The sequence below is a fragment of the Mesoplodon mirus genome (assembly GCF_964341445.2).
Source record: "Mesoplodon mirus genome assembly, chromosome: 8".
Taxonomy (NCBI): domain Eukaryota; kingdom Metazoa; phylum Chordata; class Mammalia; order Artiodactyla; family Ziphiidae; genus Mesoplodon; species Mesoplodon mirus.
The window spans coordinates 112556284-112581820 of record NC_138984.1 but is presented as its reverse complement, the minus strand read 5'-3'; the positions used below and the strand labels follow the sequence as shown (position 1 = coordinate 112581820).

The 25537-nt window shown below is 44.3% G+C and overlaps 1 protein-coding gene across 2 annotated transcripts in view; it reads left to right on the top strand.

Moving 5' to 3' along the window:
* The window catches only part of OCA2 (OCA2 melanosomal transmembrane protein), a gene marked incomplete at its 5' end in the record, with an annotated part of 170515 nt that overhangs the window by 30020 nt on the left and 114958 nt on the right, over window positions 1–25537 (top strand). For both annotated transcript variants that reach the window (XM_082630808.1, XM_082630807.1), the window contains 7 exons: window positions 2950–3007; window positions 5072–5144; window positions 6513–6673; window positions 8449–8531; window positions 9988–10141; window positions 22095–22166; window positions 23402–23467. In XM_082630808.1, the coding sequence (XP_082486934.1) occupies window positions 2950–3007; window positions 5072–5144; window positions 6513–6673; window positions 8449–8531; window positions 9988–10141; window positions 22095–22166; window positions 23402–23467 (667 nt within the window). The remainder of the gene's footprint in view (window positions 1–2949; window positions 3008–5071; window positions 5145–6512; window positions 6674–8448; window positions 8532–9987; window positions 10142–22094; window positions 22167–23401; window positions 23468–25537) is intronic.

Genomic DNA, 25537 nt, shown 5'->3' with positions numbered 1-25537 from the left:
ACCTAAATGACTAACACCCCACACACCTGTCCTTTCTCTTGTGTGGCTGGGGTCTTCAAGCCCATGAGGCTTTGTGGATGAAGTAGTCCCCGTGGTGTATTACAAGCTGATATTATCATTTGTAGTCAGTGATGAAGCACGTTATTAGAAGGGCTCTGCACAGGAAGCAGAAAGAGGGTTTTTAGGGGTGATGCAGCTGCAGGTGGGGCCGAGAGAGGCCGAGTTCTCCGCGCATGCGCTGAGGATCTGAGGGAATTTTGCAGCACCCCCGCGTGGGTCGGAGCACGAGAGATCTCTCCCTTGTTTGTCTGTTGAGGCTTCTGCGTGAGCGTTTACTCGAAGGAGGGGTTCTGTTGAGAGCCACACATTTGAAAGTGGCATTTCCAGGGATACAATACCAGGACCACCAAGGCCCCCACTATGTATCTGCTCCGAGGTAGCTGAGGAACCAGCAGGGCCGGGCATGTCCGTGCAGCTTTCTCCTTGTCGCCTGGCATTCCCCTCCCTCCACAGCCTTCCGTGGGCTTCCACTAAAATGGTCTATGTGAAAACCCATGGATAGGTGAGAAGACACCATGAAGCTATCAAATATTAGTGTTATTATTTCTCTACATTAGGGGGGCCCAGCTTTTCTGAAGCTGTTTGAAGGGCTGATTAGAAGTGTACCTACGGGGCTTCCCTGGTGGCGCAGTGGTTGAGAGTCCGCCTGCCGATGCAAGGGACACGGGTTCGTGTCCCGGTCCGGGAAGATCCCACATGCCGCGGAGCGGCTGGGCCCGTGAGCCATGGCCGCTGAGCCTGCGCATCCGGAGCCTGTGCTCCGCCACGGGAGAGGCCACAGCAGTGAGAGGCCCGCGTACCGCCAAAAAAAAAAAAAAAGAAGTGTACCTACCTGCATCCCAAAGTGTATCTGTCTTTACCTAGAGAGGCCCACTCTCAGGTGTCCTACTGATCTTTCAGGCAATCCTGAGAGGTAGGTGAGGTACTTCAGAGAGGGTAAGGGTTTTGCCTGAGGTCATGCAGGTTGTGAGAGGAGCAAAGGGGTGGGGGGAGGAATGCGACCCCAGGTCCCCCACCAGTGCTTGTCCATGGAGATGTCTTTTCCCACCATGCCTCCCAGCCATGTGTAGTTTCTTCACCTTGACTGGTCTTAGCTCTTCTCATAGGTGTGACAAATATTGGCCAATTAATGTGCTATAAAATTACTTGAATCATGTGAAAGTGTGTGAACAGGGACCTGGCCCCATAGGTCACCATGATGGTAAGCGCTGACACTGTTAACACCCTTCTCCAGCTGGCTGCCTCACAACTCCAGAGGATGCGAGCTTCCTCAAAGGTCCCATCCCATGGAAAATAGAACCAAGTACATTTAAGCCTTTACATTCAGTGGTGGTTTTATCTTCTACGATTCATAGAATGGTTGCCTCAAACTTGCCACTTAACTGGAAGACTTAGCGCCATTCTTAACATGTCTAGAAAGTACTACACATGTTTGTTGAAGAAACTTGTAAAAATTATTTTGGATGGTCAGCTCTGCTGTATATATCAGTTATGTAGAAAGAAATTAGTATTTAAAATAGTTCAACTGGGGCAAGACAGGAATAAAGATGCAGACCTACTAGAGAATGGACTTGAGGATACGGGGAGGGGGAAAGGTAAGCTGGGACAGAGTGAGCGAGTGGCATGGACATATATACACTACCAAATGTAAGGTAGGTAGCTAGTGGGAAGCAGCCGCATAGCACAGGGAGATCAGCTCGGTGCTCTGTGACCACCTAGAGGGGTGGGATAGGGAGGGTGGGAGGGAGGGAGATGCAGGAGGGAGGAGATGTGGGGACGTGTGTATATGTATGGCTGATTCACTTTGTTATAAAGCAGAAACTGACACACCATTGTAAAGCAATTATACTCTAATAAAGATGTTTCAAAAATGTATTAAAAATAGTTCAATTAATGCTTCATGCTTTAAGAGGAAATATTTTTTTGATTCCCATTTGAATAGGAGCTATTGATCATAATTTGGAAGGGTGAAATATTACTCATCAAATTCATGAAATCTGAGAGAATGCAAAACAGGGTTTTACCATTTTGAAAGGATCAGAAAGGTTTTGAAAAAGATATCCCTATATAGACTTTATTCCTTTGTTCTACAGACATGTGTCAAGCACAGGCTGTGTACCAGCACCCTTCCTTTTGCAGGGCAGAGCACAAATACCCCAGGGCTTGCCCTCAAGGAGTGGCCAGGGGAGAGTTCCCCCCAGCACTAGGCAGTGATTGTGTCTTCAGGAGGTAGGATCTGGTGGGCCCTGGGGAGGTGACAGGAGCAGAGATAAGCCTGGAGTGGCTGCCAGGCCCACATTCGCCAAGGACCTGAGGGCCACAATTAAGAAGTGTGTAATGATGACTGGACCAGGGTGCCATCAGGAGTCCTAAGAGGGCCTGAATGTCTATTGAATTATCTCCTAAGGAATTCTTAAAGGACTCTGCTGGTACAACCGGTTATAGCATTGCAATTTCTTTCTTGAATTGTTTGGCTATGTCTCAGTCGATGTTTATTCGATGATCAAATCCATATGCCTACCTTCCAGAAAACACAGGGGGAACTAATTGATAAATATGAATCTGAGAGCTGAGATAAAGCTTGTTTCCAGGAAACCAGAGCCTTTAAAAGGCTAGTGAAGAGGCTCCAATCTTGAACTTCAGCATCTCTGCTAAGAAGCAGTGTTCAGACACTCAGGGTTAAGTTTGTTCCCCTCTATAACCTCCACCGATCTGCTGGTGTCCTCAGCAGTATCCTCCTTCATACCATGTTACGGAAAGAATTTCACACATGTGCTTTGAGACAAGCATTACCCAAGGCTTCAGCAGGCACCTGAGGTTTGACAGTTCGGGGCACATGCAAGCAGGACTACTGTCACTGTGACCTGGGGCCTGTCTTTTCTCTTGCAGGTGCTGTGTGCGGTGGCTGAAAGTCACGGGCTTATTTGTCTTTGTGGTGCTGTGCTCTGTGAGTACCATGGCACCCTGAGCTCTGCTGTCTGCTCAGCAGAGCCCCCGGGTGCATCGTGCTGGGTAGCAGGGCACCTGAGGTGTGGGGCTCACACATTTCTTTGGAGGAGTTCCTGAGGGTGTGTGGGATGGCAGCCTGGGGGTGGCTAGGGAGGCCTGCCCTTAGCAGTGCTCCTCTGTGTTGTCCCCAGTCATACAATGGAAGCCCTGAGGACCTGGCTTTGCTCTGTGGAAGGCAGTTAGCTTGCCCGCAGGTCTCAATGCCCACCTTAAGTGGCTTACCAAATTCTCTTTTCAACCACATGCAGTAAACACTCTTTAGTTGTGTTGGGACATGTCCAGCCATCATGGGTGCCCCCAGGAATGTCTCAGTGCCCCTTTGGGATGGCTCCCAGCTGAACCACCCTGTTTGGGAGAGAGTGAAGTTCTATGTTTTCCTCTTCCCTGGAGGCTGCTCTGATTTGACTTGCCCATACATCCCCAGGGAGGGCTGCAGAGCCAGGGCCCTGGAGGTGACCTAAGTGTTCCCTCTGACTTGAGGGGTCACGAGTTTCACTGCCAGCATTTGGGTGGTGTGTGCCCTGGTGTGGCCCTAGCCGAGATCACGTTGTAGGCACTCAAAATATATTTGCTGAATGAGTGAGTGTGAGGCCCCCCATTTGTGTGTGTGCATGTGGGTGTGAGGCCCCCATGTCTGCCTGTGTGTCTGTGTGTGTGCACATAGGTGTGAGGTACCAAGTGCCTGGCTGTGTGTTTGTGTGTGTGCATGCCTCTGTGGGACGTGTGGGTCTTTTGCGGTGTGTGAGCATTTTGAGGTTGTGTGTGTGCCTAGGGAGTTATTGCTAGAGTTAATAGTTACCTATTTTTAGCATTGGCATAGGGTAGTTTGTGTGGGCCAGTTTTGGGAGACGCCAGTAGGTGGTTGGTATGTGCCACTGTGACAGGGTATGAAACTGTGAGCAAGGAAGGGGTGGGTGAGTGGTGTTTCCATACGTGTGCCCTGTGGACTCCAGGACTGGTGTGGCTGTGGCTTTTCTCTGAAGGCAGCCTGTGGTGACAGCCATGCTGGCTGCCCTTTGTGACTGGAAGCTGTGTATGTGACCACGGGTAGCTGTGAATACATGATCTTCATTATCTGTGTGTGTGGGCATGAGGGTTGGGGCTCTATGTGTGTGCAGGATTGTACATGACAAGAGCCTCCTCTTCTCAGTGTGACATATAGGGAACAAGGTTGCATTTCAGACAGCAAGGGTGCATGAAGTCAATACTGGCTGAATTGAAATGAGTACAGGCTTCTTTAATAATCCACATGGGAGGAGAGCAGTGGCACAGAGAAAGGAAATCTAAGCACAGAACAAAAAACCAATTGCATTGAACTCTGAAAACTTCAAGAGTTTACTTTTTTGGCTACCAGTTTGCCTTTCTACTTCCTATTCACACAGTTGTGTGGTTCTGAAACCCCAGCTGCTTAGCATAGCGTGGTGGGTGGGTATACTGGGGTATCCAAGGAGGAGGTATGGGTGGCCCAAGTCTCCCCTGACCCCTGAGAGCTGACCTGAGCTCTGTGGCTGTTCTTCATCCTTCTTCTGGTAACTGAAATTTTGGTGATTTGTGGACACAGTCCAAAACAGAATTTGAGGAATTTGTTTTGAACGTCTGTAATCTGTTATCTCATCATCGCTTTTACTTTTTGATGAAGTATAAGATACTCTGCAAATTCCACAAGCATGTGCTCCCACCATCATATGGGCTGTATTTCCTTCTCTCCAGTGTGGGAAAACCACGTTTACCCTCCTCTCATGATTTAATTTTATGGCTGGATATTTAATCCTTAAAACTGGCAAATATCAATAATCAAGGCCCATTGTAGCAGAAAATAGTATAATGGATCAGAAGTTTATCTTTTAATATCTCAGAAAAGCTATTTAGAGTAAGCTGGTGAATTTTGGATACATCAAGCAGCACCATTATCCTACCCGTATTTTCAGCTCTTATCAAAGTTACTTAAATCCTATTGCTCTCACACCACGAATCTATCATTAAATGTTTCTGATTGTTACAGATTTTATTTAGCCTGTATCCAGATCAAGGAAAGTTATGGCAGTTGCTGGCTGTGTCACCGCTGGAAAGCTACTGTATCCAAACCTGTACTGAGATGGACAGTCGCCCATGGTTGAGTCACAAAGTGAAGAGATCCGAAAACTATCATGACTGTTGCCCAAGGTCACAGCCTAAGCAATTACCGTTCCTCCCTGTGTGTGTTTTGTTTCTCCAGGACGTTTGGTGAAAGATGAGGCTTCAGAACAGAAGGGGAGGGGCACTAGTGAGACTGCGATGGGTGGGTGGTGGTGAGGTTCCCCACGGAATGGTGACGGCAGCCAAACTGTGTGTTTTAGTTAAGGCCCGGCTTCCTGTGGGTCTTGGATGCTCTGTTCTGTTCCTTGCCCCCACCCTCTTGTGTTTTGGCTTGGGTGGTTCCTCTTGACCTATCTTTAAGTTCATTGGTTCTTTCCTTGGCTGTGTCATCTGAGTTTGATGATTGCTTGGTTTCTTACACTATGGGCTCTCTTGCCTTTTTGTAGGCCTCAGCTACCATAACAGAATACCACAGCCTGGGTGGCTTAAACAACAGACATTTATTTCTCACAGTTCTGGAGGCTGGACATCCAAGGTCAGGGTGGGCTGATTTGATTTCTAATGAGGGCTCTCTTTCTGGCTTGCAGGTGGTCACCTTCCTGCTATGTCTTCACAGGGCCTTTCCTTTCCTGTGTGTGTGTGTGTGTTTATGAGTGTGTATGTAGAGAGAGTGAGAGCTCTCTGGTATCTCTTCTTACAAGGACACTAATCCTATCAGATCGGGGCCTCACCTTATGACCCCATTTAACCTCAGTTACTTCCTTAGAGGCCCCATCTCCAAGTATAGCCACACAGGTGCTCAGGGCTTCAACATACGAATATGGGGACTGGACATTCAGTCCACAGCACTGAGGTAAAGTTTTAAGCTTGGAGATGATCACACCTTAACTTCTATGGGCCTTAGTTTTGGGGTGGGGGGAGTTGTGTAAATCTAGTTAGAGGTTGGCTGTGTTGTGGTTTGTAGTTGCCATGGTAACCTTCAGTGCCCCAGACACTTGGAATTTCTCGGCCTCTTTCCATCTGTCCACTGTTCATCATGCGTCCAGGAACTGGGGTAGGCGTTTTATGCTGGCTGCAAAGAGTAGAAGCAGAGATGATAGTAGGATGGGAGACACCCCCTAAACGTTAAACCAGAGGATCCAAAACACAACTAAACAAAGCAAAACCAATTGTGCGTGTCAGGGGTGAGGGGCTGAAGAGGTAGGAGCAGTCAGGGCAGCGGCACAGGTGGAAGGGACGGCCTGGACATACATTTCCTTGTGCGCTTTCCAAGATGGGTGTTCCCTGGGAAGGTGGGAAAGGTCGGTGGGGGGGGACCCTCCAGGCCTCTCCTCCTTGCTTTGTAGTTCACCTTGACAGCCCCCCAGCTGTGAACCTCAGCAACCATGCAGACTCCATGCTGCTCCAAGTGGACCTGGCAGGGGCCCTGGTGGCCAGTGGCCCAAGTCATCTCGGGAGAGAAGAGCACGTGGTGGTGGAGGTGACCCAGGCTAATGCTCCAGGCTCCAGACGGTGGCGGCCACAGCAGGTGACACTCATAAGTTATTTGAAAGGAATTGTAAAAATTCATTTCACCTCTTTATAAATTGAGTTTCCTCTCTAGTAGATTTGATGGGAGCCATAAGGCAATGACACCATTATTAGGCAAGCCCTTATCTTTTGCTTTGTCTTTGAAATTCTCTTTTCTCTAAGACAGTTATAAAACTCTCACCTTTCAGTAAACTCAGGCTTTTGAGGGTTTTTTTTTTTTAATTTAGAGTGATTTTACTGGGCAATTCAGGGAAATATTGTATATTTGAAAGTGCAGTTAAACCTGAGCCTTCAAATATATAATGTTTCCTTCTGTACCATGAGGTACTCCAATACCACGGTTCCCTTGACTTTGTGGACACTTGGCTAAGACTGTGTCTGGTTTCCCCGAGCTTCTGCTTCTATAGCAATAGGACCCTGTGCTCAGCGTCTAAGCCAAAGCCTTCAGTTCACATCCTGTGAAGGCTAGGAGAGCCAGCAGGGGCGTTGTCACCATGTCCCAGAGCCCAGACAAGGCCTGGCCCCTCTCTGTACACCCTGACTTGTGCCCCAAGTCCTGGCCTCAGTGACTCCCCTGGATTATCATGATGACTTCTATATGAAGTCGTATCCCTAGTTCATGGGTTTTCCCTATTATAACGAATAGAAGGAAACCCTGCTGGTACACAAGGCTGTGTCATCCAAAATGGAGTGTCACTGGAGTAACGGTGGGTTACTGCACCCATCACATTTTTCTGCCATGCAGAGAAGTGTCCCCAGAGCCAATGTCTCGTTATGAAGAAGGCTGCGGTTTCACGGGCAATGGCTGATGTTGCACCGAAGTTCCAAACCGGTGGCTCTGGCTGTGGTCTTAGGGCATGAACTTGGCTTCCCTGTTTGCAGCCCACAGCTCACTGGCTCCTCGGTAAAGACGAGGTAGGCACATTTCATCTGCTGTGGGCTCCTTTTGTGACCTTGTGTGGAGGAGGGCGTGACCTTTTGCAGCCTGCTGACATAGCTGCCTGTTCCAGAAACACAACACAGGAGATCTTTACTGAAGGCTTGTTTTCTGATACACTCTTTCCAAACACGGAAGTGTTTAAGAGAACTTTTGATCTCTCATTCATGCTTTGACCGATTTCAGAGTTCCTATTTTCAATTTTCTTTATGATTTGTGGGCGGCAAGACTCCTGCCCTCCCATTGAAAGTTCCCTGGCAACCTCAGTCAGGCTGCCTGCCTCTGCCCGGGCACACCTCCATCTCTGCTCACATCTGGCCCCTCTCCACTGGCTTCTCCACTCCTCTCCTCCTGACAAGAACGTACAGGCACTTTGGACCGCAGCAAAGGCAGCTCATCCTCTGGCCCTCCCTCCCACAGGCTCCTGTGACCTGGGTGTGGAGAGTTTCCTGCCTTCAGTTTGCAAACAGGAAGCAGTTCTAAGCCAGCCTTTCTCGTCAGTTGCCTCAGTGGGTTCAGAAGACTGCAAGTCTCCAGTAATGTGCAATGATTTCTTTTTCTCTTAATAAATCGTATTTACTTCTATATCTTTGTGTCTTTGTACATGAATTCTGTATTTGTACTTCTGTATTTTTCTTAAACACAGCCCTCCAGTTGTGGACATTTCCAGCGGCACACCACCTGGCCATCTCTAGTGTCTCCGTGCGAAAAGGCTTCATGCTCCTCTCTTTCTCCTTTTCTTATTCTAGACAAGAACCTACATTGAACAGCGCGGGACCCCAGGTGATGACCCAGGTTCAAAGCCTTACCAGGATTTCATGCTTTGACTTTTACAGGTCACTCATAACTGGACGGTGTTTTTAAATCCAAGCAGAAGTGAGCGCACGGTGCTGAGCAGGACCTTTGAGGTTCTGAGCAGGTGGGTCTTGGTGACTGAGGTCTTGGGGAAGCTCCTCTGGGACACGCTCACCTAGAGAAGTGTGACCCTTGGGACTCCAGTTATGAATAGCCAGGCCAGTTACGGGCTTGGACGAGATGTTCCTTTTGTGTGGACAGTGAACATGAGGCTGTGGCCGGGCGTCAAAACCACACGTATCAGGAAGTAAGAGGATTGATTACAGGCCCCATTTTGAAGCAAATGGTGTTTTATGGCTGATGCTTTAAATTCATTAATATCATGAAGCTATGCAATGGGGAATTCCAGAAAATCTTAGGATTCTTTTTTTCTTTACTGCCACTCCATATTAAGTCTGTACTCTTGGTTACTGTATGAGTTTGCTAGGCCTGCTATAACAAATACCACAGATGGGTGGCTTAAACAGTACAAATTTATTTCCTCAAGTTGTCAGCAAGGTGTGTCTCTCCTGAGGCCCCTCTCCTTGGTGTGGAGACACCATCTTCCCCCTGTGTCCTCACGTGCTTGTCCCTCTGTGCATGTCTGTGCCCCAAACTCCTTTTCTTATAAGGACACCAGTCATATTGGCGTCACTATTTTTGACTTAATCACCTTTGTAAAGATCTTATCTCCAAATCACGTTCTGAAGTGGGGTTAGGAAGTCCACATGTTGAAGGGACGCAATCCAGCTCAGAACAGTTACTGAAATTTTATTCACTTATTTATTTTTTTTGCGGTGCGCGGGCCTCTCACTGCTGTGGCCTCTCCCGTTGCGGAGCACAGGCTCCGGACGCGCAAGCCCAGCGGCCATGGCTCACGGGCTCAGCCGCTCCGCGGCATGTGGGATCCTCCCGGACCGGGGCACGAACCCGTGTCCCCTGCATCGGCAGGCGGACTCTCAACCACTGCGCCACCAGGGAAGCCCAGTTACTGAAATTTTAGAAAGTGCTTTAGCTTCACCATGCCACGTGCTGTTGATGACTTACATGCTTCTTGTTCCTGGTACTTTCACACCATTGGCGACAACCTGTCTACCTGTTCTCAGGTTGCACATCCTTTTCCAACTCTCTCACCTGGGAGAATAGTCGGCTATGCTATTTGTTAGCAGGTAGAGCAATCAGGTATGTGATGAGGAGGAAGAGGGAAAATTCAATGGCTAGAACCGCTGTGAACTTCCCTGCCCACTGGTCATTGCTGGAGTGGCAGCTGCGGCACAGAAGGCGCTGCCTGAAGGCGGCTGAGTCGCGATGTCAGAGGGGCGTGGCCGTGGGGAGGCTGTGCATGCATCGCACACAGCTTGCCTGTGCTCAGGGCTCCTCATCTGCCAGGTCAGGCATTGTGTGAGTCACTCTGAGATCAGTTCAGGCTCTGGTTATGGTCATGGATGACATGTCGGGAAAGACACCGAGGGAGCAGCACTAATGGCTGATGGCTGGTCCGTTTCCCTTGTCAGTGGTAAGATCTTTGCTTCGTTCTGCAGAGAGCCTGTTTCCATCAGCGTTCGAGCCTCCCTCCAGAAGACCCAGGTTGTTCCTCTTTTGATGGCTCATCAGTACCTCCGCACAAGCGTTGAAGCCCAAGTGACCATGGCGGCGGTCATTCTTGCTGGGGTCTACGTGCTGATTATATTTGAGGTAACTTGCATGCCTGCTCTCCTGGGTTTATCTGTGCGCCCACACGTGTATTTTGACACTTGCTTGTTGGGTGCTTAGGGATGGGCTCAGTCTTGCATCTTAATCAAATTGAAAGAGCGTCTTTCCTAAAAAGTAACACTTCCCTCATTCTACGTAGAAAATTGCTCTGTACTGGAATATCTGCTGAATCTTGGCAATTGACATATGTAAGATAAGTTTTGCCAGGCACCAGCAAACGTTTATTGAGAAAACTGAATATGCATGTGATTTTCTCACCCTCACTTTGCTGCTCACACAGAGTGAGGGGACAAATGTTGAACCTCTCTGAGACTCAGGGTCTTCTTCTGTAAGATGAGCATGTTAAAATGCCCCCTAGCTGCTTCATAGGATTGTGTGCATGATGGGGACCTGGGAGACCTTGGGCTACATGTGGGGAAGCATTATTATCTTTTATGCTTATCAACTCAGCTAATGAGCCTTTTCACAAGTGATCTCATGTCCCATAAATTCAATTTTTCTGGGAAACTTTAAGTGTGGCTATACCTTCAATAGCATGGAACAAAGTACAGACACTGCCTGGGCTGGGCAGGTCCATTGTTGGTTTGGTTGTGAAACCACATTTACAACAACATGTTGATGGGAATGTTGACTCCAGTGGGCTGAGCCTGGAGGGTCAGGAGAGGGTGTGACTGTGAAGAGGTGTTTCTTCCCGAGGTATGAGAAGTGCCGTGGAACTTCAAGGGGGTGAGCTGAGGGAGGAGTCACCAGGATAGTCCCTGAAGTCCCCTGCGGCTGTCTGGTCTGCCTGGCTCCAGCAAGTTGAGCCCCTAGCTGTCCAGCAAGGTCCACTCACTGGTTTAGTTGCTCTTTCTCTTAATGTCTCTTTTATTCTGGGGCAGCTCTATTCTCTCCATTCTTTCTCTATTTTCTTTTCAATCAATATTATCATTGTTTCAGAGTTCCTATGGCCACACACACACTCTGTGATCCGGCAGAGTCCAGAGGGGTCCAGGAGCGGGTTGTTGAGCAGTTTTCTCCCCGAGAGGCCACAGAGAACACACTCCGCCCTCCGTGGCAGTGTTTCTGCCAAGGGCAGGATGCCTGAGATTCAGAGCCCAAGGCTGTTGTTGGGGGCTTGTCGCATAGGCACCCTCAGCCCACCAAAGTCCCAGGCTCCCAGAAGTAAGGCAGATGTTCACATAATAAGTCACATTTTTTTTTTTTTTTTTTTTTTTTTTTTGCGGTACGTGGGCCTCTCACTGTTGTGGCCTCTTCCGTTGTGGAGCACAGGGTCCGGACGCGCAGGCTCAGCGGCCATGGCTCACGGGCCCAGCCGCCCTGCAGCATGTGAGATCCTCCCGGACCAGGGCACGAACCCGTGTCCCCTGCATCGGCAGGTGGACTCTCAACCACTGCGCCACCAGGGAAGCCCACTAATCACATTTTTATACCAACAGTTTAGGCATACTGGTACAGCAGAATGCAGTACTCCAGGCTCACAGAGCAACCTTATCACTTGGTAACACAGGGAACATTTCAAAAGCCAAGTACTCAGACGTCAGCCAAGGCCAACCCTGGAGCAGGCTCTTCTAAAGGCCCTTCTAATGATGGCTGCCTCAGGCTTGCCAGGTCTTTACTGCACCACCATCTGGTTGAAAAATCCTATTCTGTTTTTCTGTAGAATATCCCGCACCCTGGATTGTTACTCTAGTCCCTCTATCTCCAACAGACTACAATTTAGATCTGAAGCCTTCAGGTTGAATTACGGGGCCCATATGCTTCACAGGGGTGCTGGGAGTTTGAGTTGTATGGAGGAGAAGGCATCCGGGTGCCCTCCTTTCAGGGACGCTGAGATCGCCCAGTGAGTTTAGGTAGTAGCAGCCCAGCCTGTTTGCTGTCACGCTCCCTGCTGCTACCTGTGTTCTTAATGGCTTTAATATCCACCAGGGACCGTTGCCTGACTCAGTGGTTTCATTAGCGTTTACAGTAAACTTTCTGGTCTTCATTCTGCGTTTATAAACGATTCATTCTGTATTGAAGAACTTTCTCCCACCCAATTTCGTTACTGTGAAACACACTTCATGCCAGAGACACAAGATTAATTTTCTTTAATTAATGGTTTTCATAGAAGTGAATTGTTGCCTTAGCAACGTACAGTGGTATCCACTGAGTTATTTTGTGTCTCTTACATTTTTTTTTTTTTTGCGGTACGCGGGCCTCTCACTGCTGTGGCCTCTCCCGTTGCTGAGCACAGGCTCCGGACACGCAGGATCAGCGGCCATGGCTCACGGGCCCAGCCGCTCCGCGGCATGTGGGATCCTCCCGGACTGGGGCACGAACCCGTGTCCTCTGCATCGGCAGGCGGACTCTAAACCACTGCGCCACCAGGGAAGCCCTCTTAGATTTTTCTGAATATCATTTTGAACTTATGGATACAATAGATTCAGTGTGCTTTAATCAATCACAGTCACTAGTAATTAAAAAAATACAGTCCAGTGCCAATTTATTTATTTTTGAATTTTATTTTATTGTATTTTTTAATACAGCAGGTTCTTATTAGTTACCTGTTTTATACATATTAGTGTATATATCTCAATCCCAATCTCCCAATTCATCCCACCACCACCACCCCCCACTTTCCTCCTCTGGTGTCCACATTTTGTTCTCTACATCTGTGTCTCTATTTCTGCCTTGCAAACTGGTTCATATGTACCATTTTTGTAGATTCCACACACACATGTTAACATACGATATATGTTTTTCTCTTTCTGCCTTACTTCACTCTATATGACAGTCTCTAGGTCCATCCATGTCTCTACAAATGACCCAGTTTCATTCCTTTTTATGGCAGGGTAATATTCATTGTATATATGTACCACATCTTTATCCATTCATCTGTTGATGGGCATTTAGGTTGCTTCCATGACCTGGCTATTGTAAATAGTGCTGCAATGAACATTGAGGTGCATGTGTCTTGTTGAATTATGGTTTTCTCTGGGTATATGCCCAGTAGTGGGATTGCTGGGTCATATGGTAATTCTATTCTCAGTTTTTTAAGGAACCTCCATACTGTTCTCCATAGTGGCTGTATCAATTTACATTCCCACCAATAGTGAAGGAGGATTCCCTTTTCTCCACACCCTCTCCAGCATTTGTTGTTTGTAGATTGTCTCATGATGCCCATTCTAACTAGGGTGATGTGATACCTCATTGTAGTTTTGATTTGCATTTCTCTAATAATTAGTGATGTTGAGCAGCTTTTCATGTGCTTCTTAGCCATCTGTAAGTCTTCTTTGGAGAAATGTCTATTTAGGTCTTCTGCCCATTTTTTCATTGGGTTGTTTGTTCTTTTAATATTGAACTGCATGAGCTGTTTATATAGTTTGGAGACTAATCCTTTGTCTGTTGATTCATTTGCAAATATTTTCTCCCATTCTGAGGGCTGTCTTTTTGTCTTGTTTATAGCTTCCTTTGCTGTGCAAAAGCTTTTAAGTTTCATTAGGTCCCATTTGTTTATTTCTGTTTTTATTTCCATTACTCTAGGTGGTGGGTCAAAAAGATCTTGCTGTGATTTATGTCAAATAGTGTTATTCCTACGTTTTCCTCTAAGAGATTTGTAGTGTCCATGCTTACATTTAGGTCTTTAATCCATTTTGAGTTTATTTTTATTTATTTATTTATTTAAATTTATCATCTTGTATTCTTTTCTTTTCCTTTTTCTTTTAAACATCTTTATTGGAGTGTAATTGCTTTACAATGGTGTGTTAGTTTCTGCTTTATAACAAAGTGAATCAGTTATACATATACACATGTTCCCATATCTCTTCCCTCCTGCATCTCCCTCCCTCCCACCCTCCCTATCCCACCCCTCTAGGCGGTCACAAACCACCTAGCTGATCTCCCTGTGCTATGCGGCTGCTTCCCACTAGCTATCAACTTTACGTTTGGTACTGTATATATGTCCATGCCACTCTCTCACCTCGTCACAGCCTACCACTCCCCATCCCATATCCTCAAACCCATGCTGTAGTAGGTCTGTGTCTTTATTCCCATCTAACCCCTAGGTTCTTCATGACCTTTTTTTTTTTTCTTAGATTCCATATGTATGTGTTAGCATACAGTATTTGTTTTTCTCTTTCTGACTTACTTCACTCTCTATGACAGACTCTAGGTCCATCCACCTCACCACAAATAACTCAATTTCGTTTCTTTTTATGGCTGAGTAATATTCCATTGTATATATGTGCCACATCTTCTTTATCTATTCATCTGTTGATGGACACTTAGGTTGCTTCCATGTCCTGGCTATAGTAAATAGAGCTGCAATGAACATTGTGGTACATGACTCTTTTTGAATTATGGTTTTCTCAGGGTATATGCCCAGTAGTGGGATTGCTGGGTCGTATGTTAGTTCTATTTTTAGTTTTTTAAGGAACCTCCATACTGTTCTCCATAGTGGCCGTATCAATTTACATTCCCACCAACAGTGCAAGAGGGTTCCCTTTTCTCCACACCCTCTCCAGCATTTATTGTTTGTAGGTTTTGTTATGATGGCCATTCTGACCGGTGTGAGATGATATCTCATTGTAGTTTTGATTTGCATTTCTCTAATGATTAATGATGTTGAGCATTCTTTCATGTGTTTGTTGGCAATCTGTATATCTTCTTTGGAGAAATGTTTATTTAGATCTTCTGCCCATTTTTGGATTGCGTTGTTTGTTTTTTTAATGTTGAGCTGCATGAGCTGTTGTAAATTTTGGAGATTAATCCTTTGTCAGTTTCTTCATTTGCAAATATTTTCTCCCATTCTGAGGGTTGTCTTTTCATCTTCTTTATGGTTTCCTTTGCTGTGCAAAAGCTTTTAAGTTTCATTAGGTCCCATTAGTTTATTTTTGTTTTTATTTCCATTTCTCTAGAAGGTGGGTCAAAGAGGATCTTGCTGTGATTTATGTCACAGAGTGTTCTGCCTATGTTTTCCTCTAAGAGTTTGATACTGTCTGGCCTTACATTTAGGTTTTTAATCCATTTTGAGTTTATTTTTGTGTATGGTGTTAGGGAGTGTTCTAATTTCATTCTTTTACATGTACTGTCTAGTTTTCCCAGCACCACTTATTGAAGAGGCTATCTTTTCTCTACTGTATATTCTTGCCTCCTTTATCAAAGATAAGGTGACCATATGTGCATGGGTTTATCTCTGGCCTTTCCCTCCTGTTCCATTGATCTTTATTTCTGTTTTTGTGCCAGTACCATACTGTCTTGATTACTGTAGCTTTGTAGTATAGTCTGAAGTCAGGGAGCCTGATTCCTCCAGCTCCGTTTTTCTTTCTCAAGATTGTTTTGGCTATTCGGGGTCTTTTGTGTTTCCATAGAAATTGTGAAATTTTTTGTTCTAGTTCTGTGAAAAATGCCAGTGGTAGTTTGATAGGGATTGCATTGAATCTGTAGATTGCTTTGGGTAGTAGAGTCATTTTCACAATATTGATTCTTCCAATCCAAGAACATGGTATATCTCTCCATCTATTTCTATCATCTTTAATTTCTTTCATCACTGTCTTATAATTTTCTGCATACAGGTCTGTTGTCTCCTTAGGTAGGTTTATTCCTAGCTATTTTATTCTTTTTGTTGCAATGGTAAATGGGAGTGTTTCCTTGATTTCACTTTCAGATTTTTCATCATTAGTATATAGGAATGCAAGAGATTTCTGTGCATTAATTTTGTATCCTGCTACTTTACCAAATTAATTGATTAGCTCTAGTAGCTTTCTGGTAGCATCTTTAGGATTTTCTATGTATAGTATCCTGTCATCTGCAAACAGTGACAGCGTTACTTCTTCTTTTCCAATTTGGATTCTTTTTATTTCCTTTTCTTCTCTGATTGCTGTGACTAAAACTTCCAAAACTATGTTGAATAATAGTGGTGAGAGTGGGCACCCTTTTCTTGTTTCTGATCTTAGAGGAAATGCTTTCAGTTTTTCACCACTGAGAATGATGTTGGCCGTGTGTTTGTCATATGTGGCCTTTATCATGTTGAGATAGGTTCCCTCTCTGCCCACTTTCTGGAGAGTTTTTATCATAAATGGGTGTTGAATTTTGTCAAAAGCTTTCTCTGCATCTATTGAGATGATCATATGGTTTTTATCATTCAATTTGTTAATATGGTGTATCACGTTGATTGATTTGCATATATTGAAGAATCGTTGCATTCCTGGGATAAACCCCACTTGATCATGGTGTGTGATCGTTTTAATGTGCTGTTGGATTCTGTTTGCAAGTATTTTGTTGAGGAGTTTTTCATCTATGTTCATCAGTGCTATTGGTCTGTAGTTTTCTTTTTTTGACATGTTTGTCTGGTTTTGGTATCAGAGTGATGGTGGCCTCATAGAATGTGTTTGGGAATGTTCCTCCCTCTGCTATATTTTGGAAGAGTTTGAGAAGGATAGGTGTTAGCTCTTCTCTAAATATTTGATAGAATTCGCCTGTGAAGCCATCTGGTCCTGAGCTTTTGTTTGCTGGCAGATTTTAAAATCACAATTTCAAGTTCATTGCTTGTGATTGGTCTGTTCATATATTCTATTTCTTCCTGATTCAGTCTTGGCAGGTTGTGCATTTCTAAGAATTTGTCCATTTCTTCCAGGTTGTCCATTTTATTGGTGTAGAGTTGCTTGTAGTAATCTCTCATGATCTTTTGTATTTCTGCAGTGTCAGTTGTTACTTCCCCTTTTTCATTTCTAACTCTATTGAATTGAGTCTTCTCCCTTTTTTTCTTGATGAGTCTGGCTAATGGTTTATCAATTTTGTTTATCTTCTCAAAGAACCAGCTTTTAGTTTTATTGATCTTTGCTATTGTTTTCTTTTCTTTTGTATTTATTTCTGATCTGATCTTTATGATTTCTTTCCTTCTTCTAACTTTGAGGTTTTTTAGTCTTCCTTCTCTAATTGCTTTAGGTGTAAGTTTAGGTTGTTATTTGAGATTTTTCTTGTGTCTCAGATGTAGGATTTGTATTGCTATACAAATTGTATTGCTATAAACTTCTGTCTTAGAACTGCTTTTGCTGTATCCCATAGGTTTTGGGTTGTCGTGTTTTCATTGTCACTTGTTCATAAGTGTTTTTTGTTTTCCTCTTCGATTTCTTCAGTGATCTCTTGGTTATTTAGTAGCATATTGTTTAGCCTCCACGTGTTTGTATATTTTACAGATTTTTTCCTGTAATTGATATCTAGTCTCATAGTGTTGTGGTCTGAAATGACGCTTGATATGATTTCAATTTTCTTAAATTTACCTACACTTAATTTGTGACCCAAGATGTTATCTATCCTGGAGAATAGTCTGTGTGTATTTGAGAGCAATGTGTATGCTGTTGTTTTTGGATGGAATGTCCTATAAATATAAATTAAGTCCATCTGATCCAATGTGTTATTTAAAGCTTGTGTTTTCTTATTTATTTTCTGTTTGGATGATCTCTCCATTGGTGTAAGTGGGGTTTTAAAGTCCTCTACTATTATTGTGTTACTGTTGAGTTTTCTTTTTATGGCTGTTAACATTTGCCTTAAGTATTGTAGAGCTCCTATTTTGGGTGCATAAATATTTACAATTGTTATATCTTCTTCTTGCATTGATCCGTTGATCATTATTTAGTGTCCTTCCTTGTCTCTTGTAATGGTCTTTATTTTAAAGTCTATTTTGTCTGATATGAGTATTGCTACTTTTGCTTCCTTTTGATTTCCGTTTGCATGGAATATCTTCTTCCATCCCTTCACTTTCAGTCTGTATGTGTCCCTAGATCTGAAGTAGATCTCTTGTAGATAGCATATATATGGGTCTTGTTTTTATATCCATTCAGACAGTCTGTGTCTTTTGGTTGGAGCATTTAATCCATTTACATTTAAGGTAATTATTGATATATATGTTCCTATTACCATTTTAAAAATTGTTTTGGGTTTGTTTTTATAGGTCTTTTCCTTCTCTTTTGTTTCCCACATAGGGAAGTTCCATTATCATTTGTTGTTAAGCTGGTTGGGTGGTGCTGAGTTGTCTTAACTTTGCTTGTCTGTAAAGGTTGTAATTTCTCCAGTCCAATCTAAATGAGATCCTTTTTGGGTAGAGTAATCTTGTTTGTAGGTTTTTCCCTTTCATCAATTAAAATACATCCTGCTGCTCCCTTCTGGCTTGCAGAGTTTTTGCTGAAAGATCAGCTGTTAACCATATGGGGATTTCCTTGTATGTTATTTCTTGCTTTTCCTTTGCTGCTTTTAATATTTTTTCTTTGTATTTAATTTTTGATAGTTTGGTTAATATGTGTCTTGGCATGTTTCTCCTTGGACTGATCCTGTATGGGACTCTCTGAACTTCCTGGACTTGATTGACTATTTCCTTTCCCATTGTAGGGAAGTTTTCAACTATAATCTCTCAAATATTTTCTCAGCCCCTTTCTTTTACTCTTCTTCTTCTGGGACCCCTATAATTTGAATGTTGGTGTGTTTAATGTTGTCCCAGAGTTCTCTGAAACTGTCCTCAATTCTTTTCATTCTTTTTTCTTTTTCTGCTCCTTGGCAGTTATTTCCACCATTCTATCTTTTAGGTCACTTATCCATTCTTCTGCCTCAGTTATTCTGCTATTGGTTCTTTCTAGGGTATTTTATATTTCAGTTATTGTGTTGTTCATCACTGTTTATTTGTTCTTTAGTTCTTCTAGGTACTTGTTAAATGTTTATTTTATTTTTTCCATTCTATTTCTGTGATTTTGAATCATCTTTACTATCATTACTCTGAATTCTTTTTCTGTTAGACTGCCCATCTCCTCTTCATTTGTTTGGTCTGGTGGGTTTTTACCTTGTTTCTTCATCTGTTGCACATTTCTCTGTCTCCTAATTTTATTTAACTTACTGTGTTTTCGGTCTCCTTCTGCAAGCTGCAGAGTTGTAGTTCCTTTTAATTCTGTTGTCTGTGCCCAGTTGGTGAGGTTGGTCCAGCGACTTGTGTAGGCTTCCTGGTGGCGGGGGCGGGGGGGACTGGCGCCTCTGTTCTGGTGGGTAGAGCTGGATCTTATCCCTCTGATTGGAAGGGCTATGTCCATTGGTCTGTTGTGCAGTGTCTGTGAGCTTGGTATGACTTTAGGTAGCCTGCCTGCTAATGGGTGGGGTTTTGTTCCTGTCTTGCTAGTTGTTTGGTGTGAGGCAGTCATCACTGCAGCTTGCTGGCCATTGGGTGGAGCTGGGTCTTAGTTTTGAGATGGAGACCTCTGGGAGAGATCTCACCAATAAATATTCCATGGGACCAGGTGTTCTCTGGTGGTCCAATGTCCTATACTTGGCCCTCCCACCTCAGATGCTCAGGCCTGACCCCCGACCAGCAAACCAATACCCTGCAAGCCACAAGGTGCACAAGAAAAATAAGAAGTAAAAACAAAACAAAACAAAAACAAAACTAAAAAAGATCCCCCCAAAACGAACAGATGAGACCCCAAGACAAATGGTAAAAGCAAACTAAACAGACAAAAATCACACAAACATATATACACACACTCACAAAAAGAAAAAAAAGAAAAAAGAGAAAAGAAAGAAGAGAGTAACCAAACCAGTAAACAATTTCAAAAATGAAAACAAACACTAAAAACTAAACTAACAGAAACATAAAACTAGAAACATATCAAATGCAGAAAGCAAATTAAAAAAGACAATGAGGGGCTTCCCTGGTGGCGCAGTGGTTGAGAGTCTGCCTGCCAATGCAGGGGACACAGGTTCGAGCCCTGGTCTGGGAGGATCCCACATGCCGCGGAGCGGCTGGGCCCGTGAGCCACAGCTACTGAGCCTGCGCGCCTGGAGCCTGTGCTCCGCAACAAGAGAGGCCGAGAGAGTGAGAGGCCCGCGCACCACGATGAGGAGTGGCCCCCGCTCGCCGCAACTAGAGAAAGCCCTCCCACGGAAACGAAGACCCAACACAGCCAAAAATAAATAAATAAATTAAAAAAAAAAGACAATGAAAGCATAAAACAAACACACAAAAGCTATCCCCAAAAATGTAAAGCCAAAGAAAGATGAAAGCAGAAGGAAAAAATACAAAACAACAAACTAGTAAAGTAAAAATAGAAAAATCTAAAATATAGTTAAAAATAAAATGAAAACAAAGCAAAGAAAAAAAGCAAACACAAGGAAAAAACGCAATATAATGAAAAAGTACAGTAGAATTAGGAAAAAATAAATAAAAATATGTTAAAAATAAAAGCATAAAAGAAAAGAAAAATTAAAGAAAAAGGTAAAATTAAAGAATAATAATAATAAAGAAAAAGAACAACAGAACCAAAAAGAATAACAAAAGAAAAGTAGTGATATTTTCCTGTGGCCTTAGCTGTCAGTGTCCTTGCCTCCACAGTGAGCCACAGCCAATCCCTGCCTACCCAGGAAGTCCTCCAATACTCCTAGGTAGTTCTCTAGACCTGCTGTGGGCACTGTGGGGCTAGCTCAGACTCTGATCTTGACCCATGTGTACTTGCCCCCAAAGTCCACATTTGCCCACAAAGTCTGCAGCCTCAGTTGTGGGAACCCTCGTTGTCTATTCAGGTATTCCACAGTTGCAGGGTTTACCCAGCTGATTGTGGGGACTTAATCCACAGCTCCTGCAGCTGCACAGGGATATTTCCCTTTCTCTTCTTTGGTCACACTGCTCCTGGGTTTCAGCCTTGGTTTTGGCCCCACCTCTGCGTGTGGCTTCCCTCAGACATCTGTTCCCCACCCAAGCAAGAGGAGGCAAAAGCAGTGGCTGATTAGGGCTCCCTTGCTCACTCAGGTTGGGGCTGAGGGAGGGATACAGCAGTCATAATTGGGATGTGTGGGGAGTGCCTGTGGGCCACAGAGGCTGGCATGATGTTGCAAGAGCCCAAGGCATGCCATGTGTTCTTCCAGGGAAGTTGGAAGGCAGTGGTTGGCTGCAGAGGCTGCCGGGAAGGTGTAGGAAGAGACCTGCCTTGCACACAGGACCCTTAGCGGCAGTGGCGGCAGTCTCTGGGGTCCAAGGTAACAGCTGCGGCTCAGGGTGCACCATTTTACATTCGCACCAGCAATGTTTGAGGCTTTCAAATTCTCTGCATCCTTGCCTTTCTGTATATTTTGCCTTAGAAATTCCATGCTCACTTGAATTATAATTAAATAGAAAAAGTATTTTCGTGGTTCAGTGGTAATACTGAAGTTTCAGTTAGATTAAGCATTTTATAACAGCTTCAGTAATTGGGCAGAATTGATTTATATTGTGGAACTAATTCTCCAATTGCCTATGTATTATATGGTAAATAATTAATGATAATTTACTGCAGGCTTCCTTATAGAACATACTTTATTGAGCTTCTACTTCAGAGTCATCTAATTATGCAAGGAATCTTTCTTTAGAGAGCAGACTGGTGATGGTTGTGTGTGTCTCTAGGGCATCCAGACTCTGAAACAAAGAAACCCATGATTTATTTATTGTCCTAATAGGTATGGTATAAAATGGCCAATCTTCACAAATACTTATACCGATAGAGGCTTCTGTGTGTTTTATTTATTTTTTAAAATTATTTATTTATTTATTTTTGGCTGCATTGGGTCTTGGTTGCGGCACGTGGGATCTTTCATTGCAGTCTGTGGGCTCTTTATTGTGGCGTGTAGGCTTCTTTCCAGTTGTGGTGCACAAGCTTCTCTCTAGTTGTGGTGCGCAGGCTCCAGAGTGCGTAAGCTCAGTAGTTGTGGTGTGCGGGCTCCAGAGTGCGTGGGCTCTGTAGTTGCAACACATGGGCTCTCTAGTTGTGGCGTGTGGGCTTAGTTTTCCTGTGGCATGTGGGATCTTAATTCCCGACCAGGGATCAAACCCACTTGCCCTGCATTGGAAGGTAGATTCTTAGCCACTGGACCACCAGGGAAGTCCCCTTCTGTGTGCTTTAACGTCCTGTGGATTAGAATGCAGTAATTTTCTGTTTCTTTCCAGATTGTTCACAGAACACTGGCAGCCATGTTGGGTTCCCTTGCGGCATTAGCAACGCTAGCTGTGATTGGAGATGTAAGTGTATCATTTTGAGTCAAAGGCTTAGCACTCAGTAGAATGTCAGATTCAAAGACAGTCCAAGAATTAGGCATTAGCTGGTGATTTTAAGTTTTTACTATACTCTTTCACATTTCCCATTAGTGGCATGAACATTACAGCATTGATGGGTAATTAACATTTGACTTTATCACACACATCCCAGTAGTGTTATTCTCCACCCTAGCTGAGGAAACGCTTGACTCATGGTGGTCAAGCATTTGCCCAGGTCATGCAGCTGAGTTATGTTAGAGCTGGCCCTATGTACTGTCAGCCCATGGAAAGTAGAGGAGGCCATCCTGGCTGGAGCAGAGAGGTGGGAGACAGTGAGGTTGGGGTTCTGTCCTGCAGACATCAGGAGGTCCCTGGATGTGCAAGTCTGGGGGGAATAGCACCCCCTCAGGGTCTGAGCATGGTCCATCCTGCAGGGACATTGGAATGAATGTAGGGAAGCAAGAGAGGCCAAGTGCCCACTAGAGATGGAGGCCTGTGGAGCCTCCATCTTGAGGAGTAGTGCTGGAGCTGACCAAGGTGGCAACATACAGAACTTAGGCTTGAAAGCAACTCTGAGAATTCCAGGGATTGTTCTGAAAAGTGCTACTAAAGGGCAATCAGTCAACCAAAGAATAATAACTGGGGCTATGTGGGGCTATGTTCAGTTAGTTATTTATTGTTTTTTTATTTTCTTTTTCTTGGCTAGAGTTGGTATAAACAAACACTAACTCTAAGGGTAAAATGTCCCAGAATCCTAAAACTTACACATAAACCACTGTTATTTTTATTAATTGTTAAGGAGTAGTGTAGTAGTAGTTATTTAATTCTAGAAATCATTGACGTGGCACATGGCTTGTGCTGCAGGAACCTCCCTGGACCACTGTGCAGTCCCTTTCCAACAACCAGGCTCTCCAAGTGCCCTCACTTCCCAGTCTGGGTTCCCAGTCCCCCATGATTCTACCTTCCCTTAAGGACATGGATGGGGCTTAAGAAATCTGCTTTTGTTTTTATTGTCAAGTGCATAGGTTTGACGTTATTAAGCTTTGGGTCACGGATGTTTTTCAGTGATGATATAATCTGATTTCAAAGGCAAGCAGATGGTGTGACTTTCGACTCTGGTCCAATGAGTGGGTTTTCTGTAAAGGGTAGCACATATTTACAGTTTATCACCAGGAGGATGATGCCCAGGACTAATTGGCAAATTTGTGCTTTGATTGCAGAGACCTAGCCTGACCCACGTGGTGGAGTGGATTGATTTCGAGACCCTGGCCCTGCTGTTTGGCATGGTAATGACAGTCCTCCCAGTGGGACAGGGCCCCAAGCTTGCTGTAACCTTGGACCTTCTCTTTTGCCATTGCTGACTCTTAAAGACACTGTGCTGCTTGACAATTAGGGCTTGATTGAGAAGTGTTTGTGCAGGTCTAGCTGATTTCTCCTGAGGAGGCATGGAGTGATTGGTGCTCTGATTAGTTAGCTGTAAAATTTCAGCCTAAGGCCTGTCTGACAATGAAATAATCTTGCCATTCAGAAAATTTAGAAATTTTTAAATGTTACTGTATTTAAAATATAAAATAGAATATCCTAAACAGATTTAAATTTTTCAGTGATTAGAAAAGTACCTTTAATTATATGGATAAAGGAAGAAATGAAGAAATTGTCCCTAAGTAATAGTTTGTATATTTGCTGTTAAACAGACATTTTTCAAGTGGCCCCTCTACTGTGTGCTATGAAGAGTGTCACCAAATGAACTTGTAGGAAGGGAACTTTAAGACACACTAGTGGGCTCGTGTGGTACATGACTTATAAACAAATTTAATTGGAATAAGTGGAATTTGACAGGGGTCTGGACAGCAGTGGGAACGGCTATTGCGCTCTTGAACAGACCCACAGCTGCTGAGTGATTTGAGGAGGGTGTTTCCTCTCAGGGCTAGAAGACTCACACTGTGTAAAGCAGGTCACCACATGCCCTCACCTCCTTGCTAATATTCTTTCTGCCCTAGCACCGTGGAGGGCCCTGCTGCTCTAGGCTTCGGTGTGACCCAAAGTGGCTGCCTACTCTGTGGGTGGAGTGGGGGGCAGGTCAGTGCTCTGAACTCAGGCTTCATAGAGGGACGAATGTATTGGGTCCTGAAGTGTATAGGGTTTGGGCCTATGGAAGGAAGAAGGAAGGCATACCAGATGGCTTATAAAATAGGTTTTTAAGAAAATTTAAATGATTGGTGTATTAGTCTTCTGGGGCTGCCATAATGAAGTACCACACACTGGGTGGCTTAAACAACAGAACTGTATTTCCTCACAGTTCTGGAGGCTGGAAGTCTGAGATCAAGGTGTTGGCAGGGTTGGTTTCCTCTGAGGCTTCTCTCCTTGACTTGTAGATGATCATCTTCTCCCTGTGTCCTCACATGATTGTCCCTCTGGGCATATCTGTGTCCTCAGCTCTTCTTCTTATAAGGTCACCAGTCATAGTGGGTTAGGGCTTCACTTTAATTACCTTCTTAATATAGTTACATTTGGAGCTACTGGGGGTGGTTAGGATTTTTAAAAATGAGTGGTTTAATTTTTTTTCTCAAATGGAATTGGTAGAACTTTGCGGGGTGCAGAGACAGTCTATATAACTAGGCCCCTGCCTTTTCCACCCTGTTGCATGCCAGCCAACCACCCGTGTGGCCACTTACCCAGTCCCTGAGTTCCAGCACCTCTTGGGTGGTTCTGGCAGCCGACGTGTGGAACAGCTTCACCATGACAGTGGAAGACCACACAGGACCTACCCATCCACGTTCATGTGAAGCTTCCATTGGTGTGTGAAGCTCCGCATTCTATAAATGGCCTCACAGTGGCCATTTGGGTTAGGATGAATATTGTTGGTCATGCTAGACAAGGTAGATATTTGTACTGAGTCTAAATTAATTTTTGGACATTTTTTGTTTTGCACTGTCTACTTGAAAGACAGTATTGGGCCCACTCTTTTCTAAGTACTTTAGTTTACATAACGCTATTGAATTTTCACAACAACCTTACAAGGAACAGACATTCAGAGATGAAGTGAGAAAACCAAAGTACAGAGAATTAAATAAATTTTTTGCTCAAAGTTAAATGACTCCTAAGTGGCAGCATTGATATTTGAACCTGCATCTTCTCACTCCAAGTTCAGCACATGGTACGTCACCATCTAAGGAGGTAGAATAGAGAATCTTCCAGAAAGTTCAGGCTGGTTGAAATGTCTGGTTGATTAGACTTAGAATAAATGGGACATTACTTTTTGTTACTATCTAGCCTATCTATTCTCACCAACTCAGTGTCATCAGTGGAAAAACGCAAGTGAGTAGGCCTTCTGGGTTCATATAGAACCCAGAGAA